This window comes from Scleropages formosus, chromosome 24 (genome assembly GCF_900964775.1).
Source record: "Scleropages formosus chromosome 24, fSclFor1.1, whole genome shotgun sequence".
Classification (NCBI taxonomy): Eukaryota; Metazoa; Chordata; class Actinopteri; order Osteoglossiformes; family Osteoglossidae; genus Scleropages; species Scleropages formosus.
Genome location: NC_041829.1, coordinates 6,593,412 through 6,613,267, shown reverse-complemented (window position 1 = coordinate 6,613,267; position 19,856 = coordinate 6,593,412). Strand labels below are relative to the sequence as shown.

Genomic DNA, 19,856 nt, shown 5'->3' with positions numbered 1-19,856 from the left:
ACTGTACTGATTTTTTTTTTTTATTTGTGCCTGTCAAAAAAAAGTAGCACGTTCTACCTAGGAAAAGGTGTTATAGGTTGTTTGATACAGGCCCAGTTTTGTGGCTTTAGAAAAACACAAAGTACTGTGATGACTTTATGAGGATGAGCCTATCAAGGCAGGGGTGTTCACATTTCTTACTCTCCTTTCCAGCGTCTATGAGTGCCCATTACGTCCCGACCGTGTGCAACGGGAGGGAGATTGTCGATTCGACCACCTCCTCCCTGTAACCTCCATCGAAGCTCCTCGACCCAGCTATTAGACTGGTTAGACTGTTAGCAAATTTGCACATATTGTGCACCTTCTATGACCTAGAATAATTTATGTAGAAATAAAATTATTTTTAAGGGCTGTACATATTAACTGACAACGTTGTAGGAAAAAAACTAATTTATAGAATGTTTTTTGGGACTTTGTTTTTAATAGTTTATTATGCTTTGTAAATAACCATGAGATTCATTGTTTAATGGTTTTTGACAGACTGGGGTAACTGAATGCACCAGTGGCAATACTTTTTCATGTCATTTTGTAGAATTCATTGTAATTACTGGTTGCGGATGCATTTCTATGTTGTATATATGTACATTATGTTGAACCGATGGTTTAAACAGCACAAGTTGACAGTATTATAGAAAGGGAAGGCAATGCAAAACCCACCAAATCCTCACTGGCATTGAAAACAATCACAACAGTGAGAAAACTCACAGGTGGAAAGTTCTAGATCATGGTATCAATGTTATACCATTAATGTTAGTGATGGCCAATGGTGGATGGTATTGTAGTAATCATATTGTTTAACAGTGGCTCTTTGTGCCTTAATTTGTCTGGTAGTTTTATACAAAGGCTTCAGTGTTACATTTTGTTGCATGTAGGATGAGACAGAGAATTGTATGACGTGTTTATATATGGAAAGAAAACGCTGCATGAGATACTTTTTTTTTTGGTTGCAGTGTGTTGAATTTATCAGAATTAAACCACACGCTGTCGAAACAAGTCGCAGCCTGCCTTGGCGGAGACGTGAATGTGAATGTCGAAGGTGGACTCAAGTCTTCGGAAGAAGCGAGTCTGGTCACTCACCAAAAAAATTAAGAAACCGCCAAGGAATGACACCTGGAACATGACATTAACTGGCAAGCCTTCCACAGCTAGCCACATGTATTGAAAAAAAATCATCCAGGTAGCAATAAAGAGAAGGTATAAACAGTTTGAACAGTACTTTGTTCAACTTTAATCTAAACCACAGTACAAAATATACAAATATACAACCATTGGTAGTTACATACCTGAAAATATCACCTATAAACGATCATGATTAAGCGTATTAGTTCGTCTTCCATTTTGACTGGGTGGCGAGTTTCTCGGTAAAGATGCCTTTATAAAGGAGTTTCCAGGTGAACTGAACTCACATGCCAACCAACCACTGTCAAGATGTCAAAAATCATCACTCACAAAATAAACATTAAACCAGGGAACGAATTGTGCCAGTTAATGTATAGCCATTAGAGTTTCAATTGTTAGCAATACGTTTTAGATTCATTCTTTTTTTTTATTTTACATTACGATTCTGTGTTGGTAAACTGAGGTATAATGTTTATGTTGGCAAAGAAGACTTTGAATAGGTAGAGGCTGAGGATGTAGTATTGCAATCTATTGGTCACCACTTAAAGGCTCAGGAGGGGTTCTACCACGTATAAATGTGAATAAGCTTGAACTCCAATTAAGTATTGTTTAAATTAATAAAAAATATAGGTGACTTTTCATAAAAACTGTCAGTTAATAAAAACTATAACATTAATATTTATATTGTGAATAATAAGACTCTCACTGTCTTGAGGAGTGCGTAAATGCGAAACATATCTAATTTCCCCCCGGATCCTTTTTTATTGTTATATTGAACTAAAACAAAAAGCAAATAGAAATGCTGCAAGATTTAATGTTATTTATCAGGGAGATTCTGTGTGTCTTATTTATTCTCTCCTGCGTTGGGCTCCCCACTGGCAAATGCCATGTGTGATCATTACGGATGACAGCCCGTGGAATCGATCCCTGGTTTACAGTGTTGTGAAATCTGCAGCAACCCTCATTAAAGGATGAAGACATGGATTTTAGTGTTGCGAATGGGTTTGCCCTTATATGTGTAGATAATATATAGTATATTCAATTTTATCCATTTAGCTGACACTTTCTCCAAAGCAACTTACGATGTTAATGTACTTAGAATAATTTGCCCATTTATACAGCTGGGTAATTTTACTGGAGCAATTTAGGGTAAGTACCTTGTTCGAGGGCACTACAGCTAGTGGTGGGATTCAAATGTTTGGGTCCGAAGGCAGCAGTCACTACACCACCAGCTGTCCCCGTATCATTATTATACATGGGTAAGTCAAGAGTGACCCGTAATATTTTTTTTTAAATGAATACAGATTGTGAATTCTCTTAGACATATCTTAATACAGTATATATTACATATTCGTGGAACAGTGGAGTGGAAATACTCCACACCAGAATGTGTCAATATACCCAGAGTCAGGTTGCAGGGATGCAAGGAGCTACTAGAGTCTGGCAAATAACTAAGTGATGGAGCGACATAACTTGTTGAAACTAGATGCCACTACATGCTTTACCACACATCTGACACACAAGAAAGAATTTTAGTTTCATATATCTAATTTTTTCGGGCGTCCCATTTAAAAAAAAGCGATCCTGTGTTCTTGGACCATATTGAACTTGGCTGGATCTACCTAATCATCAAGCAATAGCTCAGTGCTCATTATTTGTGCAATAACATGGACATGATGGCATCATAATAAAATAAATAAAAATTAAAAGCTATCTGTTTATTTTCTTGCCTCTCTGGTTTCTGATGTACCATGAGAACACTGAATTCTGGTATGTGTTAAGATCTGATTAAATCCTTAAGGAGATCTTTCTCCCCACTTTGCCATTTCTTTTAATGTTTTGAACATTAACTAATGTTATCAGTCTTTTATTCCCAAGCACATTTATTACGATTTAAAAACGGGGCCCTGACTATAGTTGGGCAGTGAGATATTTAGCGGCACTGCTTTGCAGCTCGCTCACAGATGCATTCTGTGAAAGCCTGTAACGTGATTAAAAGGCTGCTTTTCAAAAGCTTCTATCCACCACTTATGCTGGGGAAGGACAAGCGAAACTAAGCGCTTTCTGGGTCCCGCTCGAGAGGCTTTTCTGGGATGGTATTTTTGGTCCTGCTCTCGCATCCCAATGCCTCTGCTCTCAGTGGAATTCTAATGGACTTGGGCCCCTGTGTTATTCTGCTGAACCACCCAGCAAGCACTGACCTCCATGTCCTCCCAAAACGATCACTGCTTTAGCCAAAAAACTGAAAATGGGATGCTGGGAATGTGTTTCACTTAGGGTTATGAAAAGGGACAAACATTAAAAGAGGAAATGGTGTGTAACATGCAGCAACATACTGCAATCCACACACTCTGGACCGTCTTTGTGTCATTACATTTTGTATTTTACATTTAATTTATATTTACTCTTTAAATGCATATATTTTGTCTGTATTAAATGACATTTTAGTACACTGGGGCCTTGTGTTACAAACATTCAAGTTACACATTTATAAAAATACAAATATTTCTAAAGAAATTTTTTTTTTTTATTGTATTTTTTTTCACTTTGCTTCAAAAAAATTCTTTTTGTCGTGGAGCAAAGGTCACCCGGCTAATGTTGTTTTACATTAATAAAAGGTCAAAGCATAAAATTCTGGAATGATTGGCATCCTGTCCAGGGTTCTTCCCTGCCTTGCCCTGTTTATCCAGGATGGGCTTTGGACCATTAAAACCCTTCTCTGGATAAGAAGCTGATGAACACATAAATAAAAAAGTCTTTATTCATTATAATTTTTTTCCGATGTGAGTAAATTTACACAAATCTGATCTGTATTATTGGTTGTGATATAGTGGTAAAACTGACTTCAGTTTTATGAGTTATGAACAGACTTTCAGAGCCAATTGTGTTGAGGATCCACTGTATATATTTTTAAAAATCCATATATTAAAAATGACTTCTGGAAATTAGAGAATAAATGAACAAATAGAGGAAGTACAAGAATTTGGTGATCCATAATATCTGAAAAAAAGAAATAAAATTTAATTTAAAAAACTTTTAAATTAAATAATTTTTAGCACTTGTGTGCCAATATAATACAGTATATAACTGAATGTCACACTTGTGATTTTTTTAGTAATCTGAAAGAATACTGCATCAGTAGATTAAAATATTTGTACAAATCTCCAGTCCAATTTTCTATTAACTAGCACAAAACATAGAGAAGGTAAGGCAAAAAATTCAATGTTCACTCAACTGCACTTAAAAGTTATGAAATAATTCATATAAATAGTAATATTACACTGTCAGAGTGTCCCGCAAGTTGATGAGAAACCGCAAAAGTATGGCTTAGTTTGTGTATTAAAGGTCCATGACATCTTCATTTGTTGATTAATACTTCTTCACTGGAATGGTGGTCTTTCCCACACTGTCAGAACACACATGGTCGAGTTCAAGGCAAAAGGCAGAGATGTTCTCGCTTTGTTATTCCATGGGATCCAGCCCTCCGATATGAAGGACTAGAAAAATGGCATTCCCTTCACCCCCAGAATAAGTGGGCAGATCCTTATTGTTGAAGAGCCTGCTGCTTGACACATAATGGTGTGACCGAAAAGGACAGGTAGCCCCCCAAAAAGCCAAACACTTCCCTCCATCCAATGTGTTAGACTCTATTGAAAGATCTCTTTGGCCACTTTGAAGGCCACCAGGTACTGACATCGTCACCAGCTGAGCTGTGGGTTCTTGGGTCATTCCAAAATATGTTTCTCCATTTGAAATCCCTCTGCTGTGCTCCTCCAATTTAAAAAAAAGTCTCTCCACGTTACCCCAACACCCACCTCTCCGCCTTGGAGCTCCTCAACTGGACGGACTCGCTGCCATCACCGCTCCCCTGGAAAGGTCAACACATCCCACACAGCTGCATCCATCACTAAGCACCAAACTCAGGTTCACACTAAAACATATTATTTCTATACCACGTCACGCCACACTCCAATGTACTCCTTTCTACATTTAAATACGTTGCAAATAAACCAATTAGCTACTGGCAGACATACGCTAAAACAGCCTTTCCACCATTCAGTGGAGACACCCATCTGTTTTGATCATTCTTAATGTGAAGAAGTCTTCAGTTAAGCAGCAGGGTTGGTGCATCATGGTTAAAACTCTCTGAAGGTCAACCTGCAAGGACTGTTGTTCTGACATTTGAGCTCATTAAAGGTTCTCCGGAGTATATTTGCTACAGGTGGTTCTCGACTTACGACAACCTGGACTTACGACTGCCACCCCAATAATCTTGTTATACTACTTTTTGAGCTCTACGTTTCATCGTAACAGTTAAGGACTGCCACTCCAACATCAACTGGTCAGATATTTCTTTTTGTTTGGGTCTCAGTCACTGTTCTGGTGTCCAGCAGCAATTTGTTTTTATTTAGAAAACTTTTTATGATTCCCTTCAAGTCACTTTTCAAATAAAATGACAACAAAGTAAAAAAATGAAAAAAATTAGAGTTCTGGTAGTGCTGGAAAAAAAAGCGGAAGGTGATATATTTAGAAGTGAAAGTGAAAATAATAGCGCTGCATAAAAAAATAACAATAATTCTGTATTGTATATATTATTCTTTATCAGTATTAATTGATCATAAATAATGTGAGAAAGGGGGGTGCGGTGGCGCAGTGGGTTGGACCGCAGTCCTGCTCTCCAGTGGGTCTGGGGTTCGAGTCCCCCTTGGGGTGCCTTGCGACGGACTGGCGTCCCGTCCTGGGTGTGTCCCCTCCCCTTCCGGCCTTACGCCCTGTGTTACCGGGTAGGCTCCGGTTCCCCGTGACCCCGTATGGGACAAGCGGTTCTGAAAATGTGTGTGTGTGTGTAATGTGAGAAATTAGTGAAAAATATAACAAAGTCTATTCATACAACACAGCACATGCTTGTTGTTTCTATATACTTATGGTTATTAACTTGTGGTTATACTGTATAATACAGTATAATGGAGTTTGTGATTTACAACAAAGTCAACTTACAATAACGCTGTTCAGAATAGTAAGTCAAGGACATATCACACAAGCTGAGGGCCATCAATGTACTGGTTTCTATCAAAAAACATCTTTTCATGTCCCTCCAGAAACAGGCTAATATTCTGGTAGATGGATCTCAAGGTGGTTTACGGCTCACCTTTGCAGCCATGGACTTGAGCTTCCCCAGCAGAGAGGGTTTGCTGGAGCAGACCACATCATCCTCATTGTCATCACCTTCCATGACAGCACAACTGTCGGCAGCGGGCATGTCGCAGTCCCTGCTAGCAGTCATCACCAGTCGGGAGTACTTATACTCCAACCTGAAAAGAAAGCAGAACACGGTGAGGGGTTATCCGTTCTGTGAGAGAAGCAATGTGGCCTCCATCAAAAAACAAGTTCTCACCATCATCATCGCCATCATGAATGACAACTCTGCAAGCAAGAATCCACAACATGCAAAGCAACAGTAAGACATAATTTAGATTGCAAAGTGGGTGCAATTTTTATAAGCATGTTTTTCATACCTCTTGTTCTTCTTCCAGAAGTAGCAGCTGAGGGATATGAGAAGCAAGGCCATGAAAGCTCCTAGTGCAGCTCCAATTTTCAGCCAGAAGTCGATGGCTTCACAAGGTGTCCTTCTCATCACTGGCAACCGGACCCCTTTGCTGCAGAGCTTTGGCTCATTCCATACGTACAGTATTGTCTAGCCGAGAGGAGACAGCCACAATTACATTAATTAATTTAGTTTATGTTTTTCTCGAAAGAAACTTAAAATTACTTACCCATTTATACAGCTGGGTAATTTTTCTTTCACTGGAACAATTTAGGATAAGCACTCTTGCTCAAGGGTACTACATCTGAAGATGGGATTTGAACTGTGACCTTTGGGTCTAAAAGCAGCAGTTTTAACCACCACACTAGTAGCTGTCATGGGGCCAATAGATCGCTCCACGAACAGCAGAATGCAAACATTGTACCAGGCAAAAAAGTACTTATAACCAGAAGGAAATCAGCTCTCAAGCTGGGATGTTGGAACATCGGAAGAATGACGACCAGACTCAAAGAAAAGCTACAAGACACCAGAGACGCTCAAAAGACAGCTGTCATTAACAATGAGCTGCTAAGGCTCAAGGTGGACTTAGCACCTCTGCAGGAAACACATCTAGCAGGCTCCAGCACACTGAAAGAGAAGAATTATGCCTTCTTTTGGCAAGGGAAGAGTACTGAAGAACCTAGAGAACATGGCGTAGGATTCCCTGTCAGGAACTCCTTGCTGAAAATGGTTGAACCACTTGACAAGGGATCAGAGTGTCTCCTGACTCTCTGCATTCACATTACTGTATATGCCCCCACCCTGTCCTCCACCCCTGAGATGAACCAAGAGTTGTGTGAGAACTCTGGAGCCATTTCCAGTTGCATCCCTAGTGAGGGGCACCTTGTTCTCCTGGAAGATTTCAATGCCAGAGTGGGAGCTGATCACAAATCATGGTCTTCTAACCTAGGCCACTTCGGGACTGGCAAAATCAATGACAATGGGCAACAGCTTTTGGAGTTCTACTCCTTCCACGGCCTCTGCATAACCAATTCCTATTTCCAGACCAAGCCTCAGCACAAGTTGTCATAGCAACACCTCCGATCAAAGCACTAACATCAGCCGGATAGGATTATCGTCAGACACCCCAGCCTCAAATCTGTGCTTCTCACTCGCTTATACCATAGTGTTGACTGTAGCACATACCATACATTAGTTTGATGCAAGATCAGGCTACAGCCAAAAAAGATTTACTGCTGCAAACAAGCGGGAAAAATTATGTTTCAATACTACTGAGATGCAACATCTAAAGAATGTTGAGCAATTTGCCAAAACTGTCAAGATTGCTCTAAGAGCTGCCTCACCAGGAGCCTCTGTGACTGAGAAATGAGATCACCTGCATGATACCATCAACAGATCGGCACTTTTCACTTGTGGGAGGAAGACCGCAAAGAGCAATGACTGGTTTCAGGCTAAGTCTAGTGATATGACTCCTGTCATAGAAGCAAAGAATCCAACACTTACAGAATATTAATGCTACTCATGTGAAAGTACTCTTCAGGCGCTTTGAGCCACCAGAAGCAAAGTTCCGCAGACTTCCAGGGCGTGCACTAATGAGTTCTGGCTGCAGCTCAGTGAGGGCATCCAGACTGCAGCTGCATTGGGAAACATCAGGAGGATCTATAATGGAAACATCAGAAGGATGTACGATGGAAGGCCCTTGGTCCTACACATAGCAAAACAGCACCCCTCGAGTTCTCCAGCAGAAAAATTGATCAGAAGCAAACAGACGGAGATGGAGAACACTACTCCGAGCTTTACTTGAGGGAAAACGCTGTTGCCAGCTCAGGTCTATATGCTGAGTGCCTACCCACCATGGATGAGCTGAACACAGAACCCACTGTGGCTGAACTGAGTAAGGCCATTGACAGCATGTCTTCTGGTAAAGTCCCCGGAAATGACGGGATCCCTCCAGACTTCTTCAAGCACTGCAAAGAGTTCACTGCTACAACCACTACATGAGGTCCTTTGTCTGTGCTGGAAGGAAAATGCCGTACCACAAGATGTGTGATTCCATGACAGTCACCCTATAAAAAAACAAGGGTGACAGAAGCGATTATAACAACTATAGGAGCATCTCCCTCCTCAGCACTGTCAGTAAAGTTTTTGTGCATGATGTGCTGGGACACCTCCAAAATCTGGCAGAACAGATCTACCCTTAGTCCCAGTTTGGTTTTCATGCTGATCGATTCACAGTGGACATAATCTTCTCCCTCTGCCAACTCCAGGAGAAGTGTAGGGAACAACAACAACCCCTCTTCATCGCTTTTATCGATCTGACCAAGGCGTTTGATTTAGTCAGCAGGGATGGCCTATTCAAAATTCTCTAGGAAAATGGCTGCTCCACTAAGCTACAAAGCATCATCACATATTTCCATGCAGATGTGAAAGTAATAATCCAATAGAACAGCAGCTCATCAGCACCCTTTGACATCCATCAAACAATGCTGTGTCCTGGCCCCAACTCTGTTTGGGATATTCTTCTCCCTGCTTCTGAAGTACGTATTCAGGTCATCATCAGAGGGTATCTACTTGCACACCAGGTCCGACAGACGGCTATTCATCCTCGCGCGATTGAGAGCAAACACCAAGGTGTGCAAAGTTCCCATACGTGACATGCTTTTTGCCGAATATGCTGCAGTGACTACGCACTCAGAGCAACAACTACAGCATCTCAACCGCTTCACCCACGACTTTAGACTAACCATCAGCCTGAAGAAAACCAGCATCTTGGGCCAGGATGTAGAAGCACCAGCAGTCATCACGATCAACAACTCTGAGTTAGAAGTGGTCCATTTATTCACACACTTTTGGTCCACCATCAGTAACAGTCTCTCCCTTAATATGAAAATCAGCAAGCGCATCGGGAAGGCTGCATCCACTCTCACCCAGCTCACCACTCATGTTTGGCAGAACACGAAGCTCACTGTCAAGACCAAGGTAGCATTGTACTGCGCACAGCACCCACTTGTATGGCAGTAAGACATGGACTACCTACTCCATACAGGAACAGAGGCTGAACAGCTTCCAACTGTGCTGTCTTCGTTGGACCCTTGGCATCACCTGGAAAGACAAAGTGCCAGACGCTGGTGTTCTCTCTCGTGCCGGTCTCCCCACTATGTATATACTGCACAGGCAGTGTAGACTGTGTTTGTTCGGTCATGTCCATTGCATGAAGGGTGAATGAATTCTATGAAGAACTTGCATCTGGCAAGAGGATATGCTGACCAAAGCTTCATTACAGGGAGGTCTGTCAGCACAATATGAAAGCACTGGACATCAACACATAGTACTGAGAAGAAGCCGCAGCAACTGGCAGGGTACTAGTGTCAGCTCAGGCAGGGAAAGCATTAAATCCAAAAACCAAACCAAAGTTCAGAGGGCCAAATAAAGGCAGGCTGCTCTGTAGACAACCAATCAGCGATTCACACCTGTAGCAACTGCGGCGGAGCCTGCATCTTCCAGATAGGCCTAATCAGCCACAATCAACGCTGCTCAATCTGCAGCAAAAGTGACTCCTTCGAGATGGAGGTGGCTACAGGGTACATCATTCATGGTCAGGCCTTGACCGACGGAGGCCTACATTAACTCAGTTATTTAAAGAAACATATGCAGCCTTAATAACATGAACACTTGCACTAGCATAAATAAAGGTTTACTACTGGGATCAAATGAAGATCGTCTAGCGTGAAACGTTTGTTAGCAACACTACGCAGTACCTCTAACAGGATAGTGTTCATGTGCTTTGCGAGGTGAAAAACAAAGGCAGTGACCAAATTATCAAACTGACTCAATCCAAGGTGTGCCCTGCATCACACCAATGCTTTCTGGATAGACTCTGGACCTCTGTAATCCTGTATTGGACAAGTAGTTGTTTGTAATAAATTACTGAATGAAAATATATTGAAAGACAAGGTAGAAATAATTTTTGTTTCAAATATAAAATATACTGGTGTTATTGTCGTGCATAAAAAAAATCTGTTTAGATAGATGTTTTAATAAATTTTCACGTGACATATTTTTCATCCAGGCACCATCTTTTATAATAACTAATTGAATTAGACTCCCTCACAATACAATCTACTGAACGCAATGATTCAACAGAACATATAACCCCTTTATGGGGGGATGGCTGTATACTACATAAAATTAATGTAGTGCATGTAAAACAGAAGAAGAAGAGAGCGATGAGTACCTGGGACCCCCCCTTGCAGGCTCCCTCGATCTCATGGTAGTCTGCCTCAGTGCAACGGGGGCAGGCACTGGCGCTCTCCCACAGAAAGTTGAAGGTGCAGCCGTCGCAGGTCCCCGCAGGGCATTTACTGGAAAAGCAGGCAGGGAGTAAAAGACCAGGGTTCACACACCCTGAAGCTCAGAATCCCAACACATGTAGGAGAGTTCAAAATTCAGATAAAATCAAGGCACATATCTTTAGTTGGACTTCAAAGCAAAGCTGCATAAAATAAGAGCTGCAAGATCTGAACGCAGCCGCGATCCCTAACAGACCCGTGTTTCTGCAACTTCATCTCTACAACTGTTTCATGATTCATTTCTTTTAAGAATCTCCTTTTGTCATATTCTGTGATGCTGCTGCTGTGTGATGGGTTGCTTGGTGCGTACAATTTCACTCTTTGTTTCTGTGCCCAGAGGGATGTCAACTGGCCATCTGGATGAGGCTGTTGATGCCCCAGAACGGGACTGACTGGAGGGAACAGCAGTGGAGATGGTGTGAAGGTGGGAAGCAGTGAAAAGCCTATGCAAAGTTCAAGGGGCCCGTGTGGGCCACTTATTCTTTTGAAATGAACCAAATAGATTTGGTCTGTCTGGTAGCACGGAATTTTCACTGAATACTATCAATGTGCAATGGATAAAACATAAAATTTTGCAAAAATTACTGGATCATTTGTACAAACAGCAATGCCTATGTTGTATAAAGCTTAAAAATGCAGATTCTCCTCTTCAGACGAAACTTCTGGGATAAAAACTTAACAAGACAATCAATTTTCATTATATCTCGCAGATTTTCCTGTTTACTCTTAATGTAATTTCTCTTAATGTAATGCATAAACTGTACTTTTGCTGAGATGTACGCCGTTTTGACAAAAGCGTCTGCTAAATGAATAAATGTAAATGTACTCTGCAGGTAATATATAGGCTACAATTTTGTATATACTATATTGTTGTAACTCCTTCCCTCTAAAAAAAAATCTGAAATTTGCCTTATACAAGCCAAAAGATAAATAAAATATTTTGTGATTCTCTGCAGTTTTTGGGATTATTTTAATAGGAATAATGTATGTGCCTATATGAAACACTGTGGGTAGGAACATTTCCTTTCTGTCTCCCTTTTTAGTATATTTTTTTTTTCCTTTGTTAGCAACTGAGGTGACTGCTTTTTATGTGTGAACTCATGAAGCGTAAAAAGAAATGTACATACAGTATATTACCTAACTGAAAATGTTTTTACCATGCCGGCATTAAGTATGCGTACATCTAAAAATAAAACATGTATAGCTTAAATGTATTAATTTATTATGATGAGTAAGTTAATTTTAGATAAATGAAATACAATTAAAACAGATGTTAAACATCTACTGAATCATTTAACTGAAAGTCTGTAAAGCCTGGAACATTTAATTTATAAACACCAAAAAGGATGATAAAGATGATGATGATGATGATGATGATGATGATGATGATTAGAGTAATCAGAGTATCATTGTGTAGTAGTGATCAGAGAGTGAGTAAAGTATTATTATCAGAGTGATCTTTTCAGCAAGCAGAATCCACTCTTTCTTATTGCTGCTGTACCTGGACACTGAGAGCTCCCCACGGCCGGTCTTCTCTGGGTTACACCTTAAAGAGATGACTGCACTTCGACCATTCTCACATGAAGATGTTGGCTGGGAAGACCTGAATCCAAAACAAATATTCATACTGGTTCGTTCACATTCAAAGATGCTTTAGAGACACTTAAAAGTTATAGGCAAAATTTAAAAGCCTTTCCAGATGCACTGCAATAATATGCATAAGCCCTGCAGTAAAATAAACAGGAAGTGCAAACCCAAGTTCAGCGCCGATATCCAAAATAAACAGACGATGCTTTTCCGTGTTTATGCATCTGATTGCATTATAACAGAACGACAGATCTGACACAAATCCCCTTCCCAAATCCAGGAACACATGGGCTGCGTCTACGTGTGCTCACCGATAGAAGAAGTTGACATTCGGTACTTTCTTTGATGTTCCAGGGAACAGATCAGGTTTCACAGTGACGCCGTGTAGCGTGTTTTCCACTGTTGCGCCTGCAAACCCATAGGGGAAAAAATATAAAGTCGGTGTTAAACTTTGGAACATGAAGGCCATCTTATAAAAAAAAGCCCAAAGCACAGTGAGCACCTGCAGAGATCTGTCAGATGAAACCACTGTTTAAATGGCACGACTAAGTCCACGAACTCCAGACAGCTGGCAAACATAAAACACGCAGCCTCCCACAGATAATCCATCGTCAAACCTTCACTCGTTGCAAAACGATAATAAAGATTATTGGGGCTTTGACTATAGGACAGCTGCAGTTTGACACAAGGCGGTACCAAATGTAGCTGAGAACATAGAGTATTGGCAAAGACCAGCGACCAACTGTAGCAGAGATCTTAACTTTGTGTTTCAATGAGCCTTGACCAGGACAGGACTAGACAGGACAGGATGAGAAACAATAGGATATCGTAGGACAGGACGGGACAGGACAACACAGGATACAATACGATACAGTATCAGGATAGGACAGGATGGGAGAGGACAGGATAGGATACAATATGATCTCATAGGATAGGATAGGACAGGACAGAATATGATAAGGTACGATATGATACAGTAGGATCTCATAGGACAGGACAGGATAGGATATGATATGATATGAAATGAGACAGCAGGAAATCATAAGACAGGACAGGACATGATACAATACGATGAGATGTTATATGTACATTAAAATAGGATACCATAAGTATTTTATTAATAGCAACACATGTCATGTAACAGTCCCGTCCGAACCGTTCGCTCCACACGGGGCACCGGAGCCTAACCTGGCACACAGGGCGCAAGGCCGGAGGGGGAGGGGACACACCCAGGACGGGACGCCAGTCCGTCGCAAGGCACCCCAAGCAGGACTCGAACCCCAGACCCACCCAAGAGCAGGACCAGGACCAACCCACTGCGCCACTGCACCCCCTACCATAGAACTGTAATGTACACATAATATATACACCATCCCCAAACAAAACAGACTATTAAAAATCACATTTACACCAGACAACTTAACAAGTGCAGTGATTCTGTGGTCTCAAACCATTTCTTTGCTTCTTTGTGTTGAGGTGCTAACAAGCCCTTCGGTGGCATTATGGAGGCAGATAGCCGTTGGTAAGAAGATAGCCATTATCCAGAATGGATAAGATCTGTGAACGGTCAGTTAGTGACCATTGTTCTAGCACAAGGAGTGGGACCGCAGATCCAGGGAGGGAGAAACGGCCATCACTTCCTTCACTAAAAATGCAAGGGGGTCTCATCTCTGTCCTTGAGATCAGTGGAAAACTGGCACCCAACTGTAAGTATTTCCATCACATGTCAGAAGTCCATTTATTATTAATTAGCTGCACTTTTCTTACTTAAATGAGTTCATTAGAAGTCAAGGTAGAAAATAGACAGCTGTAAAAAATAATTTTGTTACAATATTCATAGCATGTCTCTTTTAAAACCGTCATGCCTAAAAATACTTATTATTGCATTTTAATTAATTCTAGGCGACATATTTAGAGGGCAGCAGGTAGCTTAATAGATAAAGCTATTTAAAGATATATAAATAGGTAAATCACTGCAAGCCACTTTGGAGAAATGAATAGCGCAAAAATAATAATAAATAAGTTCAGAACTCCAAGGCCATGAAGTAAGGTCATATTTATTTGTTAGTATGCTGTATTTCCATTAAATTACCCATGAAAGTATCAGCCAGGCTGACTGACTGGGATGACAGCGCTGTCCTGAAGCCCCGCCCATCTGAAGGGATGATGGTCGACTGGCAAACGAAGGCCTCCACGTAGTTCGCAAACTCGCCAGGTTCGTTCTGTCTCTCCATTTTTGAGAGGTCGGTCACGTTGTCAGTGCATATCGCTGCCCTGTTGCCCTGGAGTAAATACCCAGGAATTGACCATGTAAACAGATCTGTGGTATACTATTTAAATGTTCTGCACTCATCAAACAAAACACAAAATTAAACCTGAAAAAACAACTAGCATCCAAATTCTGGTTCTAAAGCCCAAAATCAATCAAATCCAGCTAATTAGATTGGAATTTAAATAATCCTATAAACTCAAAGGTTCACATTTTGTGTAAAGTGAAGGTTTAGCCAGATACAAAAAGAAATGTAAAATACGGTAGCCGTGGCCAAAAGTATGACTGAAAACTGTAAACGAGGTGAAGTCGTACCTCGAGTCCACAGAGACTGATGTTGAATGAGTGGAAGTATTTGGTCCCCTTGGATGTGAAGCTGGGGCCGTTCATGATGGAGCCTACCGGGCCGAGCGGGCTGAAGTCGTAGGTCAGAGTGCGGTTCTGCCACGTGTGGGAGAAGCTGCAGTCGCTGAAGCACCGTGATCGGTCCTTCCAGAAAAGATGAGACAAAAGGCTGAGTCAGCGAGCGGTCCAAGTACACTGAACTACCGATGGTGGGGCAAGGGTATAAGGTAAGACCACCCAGATGGAGGTGGCTACGGAATGTATCTTCCAATTTCAGCAAGAATCCCTACTTTTGTACCTCTCCAGAGTAACTTAAAAATCCAGAAAGTATTTCTAATATGGGTGGTGCAGTGGCGCAGTGGGTTGGACCACAGTCCTGCTCTCCGGTGAGTCTGGGGTTCGAGTCCCGCTTGGGGTGCCTTGCGGCGGACTGGCGTCCCGTCCTGGGTGTGTCCCCTCCCCCTCCGGCCTTACGCCCTGTGTTGCCGGGTAGGCTCCGGTTCCCCGGGACCCCAAATGGGACAAGCGGTTCCGAAAGTGTGTGTGTATTTCTAATACAGGTGGTCCCCAACTTACAATGGGGTTATATCCTGCAAAACCCATCAATAGTTGAAAATATCGTAAGTCGTACATGCATTTAATACACCTAACCTACAGAACATCGTAGCCTAGCATATGTGCGATGGCCATTACGGGATGGCCACCGTCATGCTGGGTAATTATCTTGGGTTTCTCCTCAAGAGTAATTGCCCTCCTCTTCTTCTACCCACCAGCAGCAGGAGACACAGATGGGCATTTTGTAGACATGATGGATGCACAAAACCCAAAGCAGATACAGGGGGTATCTGTATAGCGACCTTGTAGCAGAGTGGGAGATGTGGATCACTGCCGCTGCCCAGCATCGCGAGAGGGTATATTTCTTGCCCAGGAAAAAATCTAAATTCGAAATTCTAAATACAGTTTCTACTGAATGTGTATTGCCAGCTCACCATTGTAAAGTCGAAAAAAAATCATAAGTTGAACCATTGTAAGTCGAGGAGCATCTGTACTGCTTAATATATATGTGGATGTATTCATAACATGTTATCGTACTGTGCTCTAATATTGTTGCTGTACCTTGTTGCTCCTGCTGCCCGGCCCACAGGGAATGCATGCCTCCTTGCTGTAGACCTGGTGCCCGGACAGGTACGTGTCTGGAGGGCACTGTCTGCACCGATTGTTGTCCTTGTCAATGTAGTGTCCTGTGGGGCAGGGCACACAGGACGTCCCTGTCTGCTGGGACACCAGAGCGCATGCCCGGCATGAGGATGCCGTCCCGTCCTGCGCGTTGGTCAACGTGATAGAGTAGATCTTGGCGATGTCGCCGACAAGCCGCCTGACCTGGATGGGGAATGAAGTGCAGTCATTTTGGAGGGAAAGTGGGGTTCAAACCCGCTTCCCAAGGTGAAAAACTCCTAAGTTCACTTATTCTGGTTTAAAAAATTAACAAAGAACCTCAGTGTCTGGATAGTAACAACCTATCAACCAATCAATATTTCCACTGCATCTCTCCCTATTTTGGGAAAATAATATCTCTAACCCTTACATTTTTTTTTAAATTATGTGACTTACATTCCATGGTCACAGATCACTATTTTGTGCTGTTGTTATACAGTATATACAGTAAATATTTTATTTGTGTATTCTGACATTCCGCTGTTCTGCATCAGTATGTGTTTTTTTTTTCAAGATAACCTATAAGCTGCAGGTTATCAGGGGCAAAGCAGGCTATGGGGGTGTAAAACAAAGGCGCAACATATACGTCTAAAGTGAAGTCCCCTGTAATACATGTCAATGCTGTACAGAGCACAGATTGATAAAATTATTGACCAAAATTAAACTGATTAAAAATATATCAAGGAAGTGCCAAAACAAGCTGGATACAGCTCAATGGAAATCAGTATGTTTGCGCTGGGTTGTCGGCCCCCTGGGAAATCTACACTCACATCCTGAGCCTGACTGGTCCTCTGGAAGGCCCATGTGAAGGACACAGAAGCGTTCTTGGTCACGATGTGGCTGTAAGACATCCTCGCCTTGCTGCCCTCCCAGGATTCCACCACACTGGTGCTTTTCCTGTTCACGTCCTGCGGGGAACACGCCCACACGTCTCCTAACACTGCTTTTTCCATGTCTTTTAACAGTGTCATTAAGCATCTTCAAGGATGTTTGTTGGGATCGTTAACGTACCATCATGAAGTAGAGCTCGCAGTCGGCCGAACAGGTGGTTTCGAAGACAAAGGTAACGCGACCAAATTCAGTGCCTGAGCTCCCGGTTACAGATGTGGGTAGCCTAGTGAAACAAAAGCCCCTTTGCACTTGTGTGTCACCTTTACAGAATTTTTTCATATTGTTGTTCTTGAAAAGTACATACACTGGGTTCTCAACATGCGATCAAAATCGAGACCAAAAAGCTATTTGTAACTCAACTGGTTTATGAAGGCAACCATTACAGGTACATCAAAATCAATAAAAGCTTAATTTTTGTGCATCATAAAGATGCTTCTCGGTTTATTTTCAAGTTAGGTTCTGTTAAAACCTTGGAAAAATGAAAAGATTTCCTTTAAGGCTTTTATTTTATTATTTATTCAATATTCATCAGCTCATCCTATGCAGGGTCACTGTGTTCCACTGTGTTCCAGAGCCTACCTTGAAAACATAGTACATGAGGCAGGGAACACCATGGATGAGATGCCAGTCTGACACAGGACTTTTATTTTATTATCTTTTATTAATACAAAACAACATGTGCAATATTCATCAGCACCTGGCCACTATCAGTTTGTTTTATTATCTATACAATTAAAAATTAAAGTTGTAATAATAGAGAGGTGGCATGATTTATTCACCGCGTACGTTCTGCATGAGTCCGGGGAATAGCTAGAATGAATTTCAAAACATGCTTAGGAACTTTTAATATTTTTATAAACTTTGAGCTACTGTTAGATTAAAATTAAAACAAAAACAGCAGGAAATAAAAGTGCACAACTTCCATAGGCTTCCGCTGTATTCCTGTTATTAACTGCTTTATCTCATGAACACGTGCAGCACTTGTTATGTTGTTACTGAACACTCACACCAGATGTGAGCTGTAAACAGTGTGATAACAAGCAGAATCAAATCGGTCTCGTATTTCTACTCTTTTTGGATGCTCTTTACCGCCAGCCAAATGGCTGGATGTGGAAATACAGGCGACATTCTCTCCGCAGCAAACAAAATTTCAAAAACACAAGCGAGAAATATAATTTAAAAATAAACAAAACAGAATATGCCGATATCTTCAGATATTCATAACTCAAACATTCACAACATGAGGATCCGGTGTGATATTTCTAGAATAATTTTAGTCTTTAGGTATGGCCTTTTTAACTAAATACGGTTATGAGCGTAACAGTAGCACGTATCTCGCATGTGTTTCCTGCGGCAAAACTCACTTGAATCCCGGGACCCAGAGGTTTAAAATGAGGTAGTCGTTGTCCGAGCTGCCGGCGCCACTGCGGATATGGTCTCCGGCAACCTCCCAGCCTGCGGGTGAAGCAAAACAAATAATTTAACCACTACAAATAACACAACAGGACTATTGTCACTAAACCCTTCCCTGATGTCAGAACTCATCCTTTAAAATTCAGATGTTGCCAAGTCTTGTCTGTCATGTCACCTATTAGACTTTTTAGAGGCGAAGTATGGTAAGTCAACTGATGATGCCCACCATGGTTTTCACAGTAGGGGAGGGTACAGTGGTTTGATACGTCGTTCTTCCAATGTTTGGAGATTCTTTCGAGCCGTGGAACGGTCCAGTTAAATGGACCGGTTCAGTGCTGCTTTTTGCTGCTTATTCACACACTTGAACTTTTCTGCATGCGGCATTCACCTCTTCCAGTGTCTTCTGTCACTGCTTTGTTGCATATGTGCTTCTGTAGCCTTGTGCAATACCCTTTGGGATCGGTACTGGTTTTATGTTTCTATCAAGTTTCTTTGGGATCAGTACAGTTCTGGATTGTGGGAGGAGATCAGCACTGCTGAATGTGAGCAGTTCTCTGGAGCGCAGCATCAGCCTGAGGAACCGCAGCAGAACCGACAAAGACGTTGCAGGACATCGCTTTGAAAGTTGAACTTTGTGTCCACTGCGGCTCACGATTAGATCCATAACGAAACTTTGCACAGGGAGAGCTATTCTGAAGCCTCAACGGAGACAGCGAGACCTCCCTATGCGACAAAGTACACTGCTGCGGGAAGGAGTGATGACGCCACGACTCCACCAACCCACATCCATTTACATTTATTTATATGATGATTTTCTGCAGAGGAAATGCAATTTTTCACCCATTTAAAGAGCTGAGGAAACCAGACAAATTCAGGGTAAGCACCCTGCTCTAGGGTATTACAGCAAGAGGTGCGATTCAAACCTAGGTTGTAGGAATAAAAACCGGAAGCTCTTTTCTTTACCTGATGGCCCTTGATCACCCAAGGTGACCTTTCAACACTGAAAATGATCTTGACCACCATCCCTCCAGGAGCAGACTGCGATGCATTACTCTTAAAAAACGGAATAAAATCCAGAACTGTG

At 41.8% G+C, this 19,856-nt stretch overlaps 1 protein-coding gene across 1 annotated transcript in view; it reads right to left on the bottom strand.

Moving 5' to 3' along the window:
• Nucleotides 1-4,726: 4,726 nt before the first annotated feature.
• elapor2b (endosome-lysosome associated apoptosis and autophagy regulator family member 2b) overlaps nt 4,727-19,856 on the bottom strand; it is a 32,621-nt gene continuing 17,491 nt past the window's right edge. The window contains exons 11-22 of the mRNA XM_029248960.1: nt 18,724-18,814; nt 17,480-17,582; nt 17,239-17,376; nt 16,370-16,633; nt 15,224-15,397; nt 14,732-14,921; nt 12,951-13,047; nt 12,554-12,655; nt 10,938-11,064; nt 6,675-6,853; nt 6,308-6,470; nt 4,727-5,026 (exon numbers count right to left, since the gene is read on the bottom strand). Of these exons, the coding sequence (XP_029104793.1) occupies nt 4,958-5,026; nt 6,308-6,470; nt 6,675-6,853; nt 10,938-11,064; nt 12,554-12,655; nt 12,951-13,047; nt 14,732-14,921; nt 15,224-15,397; nt 16,370-16,633; nt 17,239-17,376; nt 17,480-17,582; nt 18,724-18,814 (1,697 nt within the window). The 3' untranslated portion in view covers nt 4,727-4,957. The remainder of the gene's footprint in view (nt 5,027-6,307; nt 6,471-6,674; nt 6,854-10,937; nt 11,065-12,553; nt 12,656-12,950; nt 13,048-14,731; nt 14,922-15,223; nt 15,398-16,369; nt 16,634-17,238; nt 17,377-17,479; nt 17,583-18,723; nt 18,815-19,856) is intronic.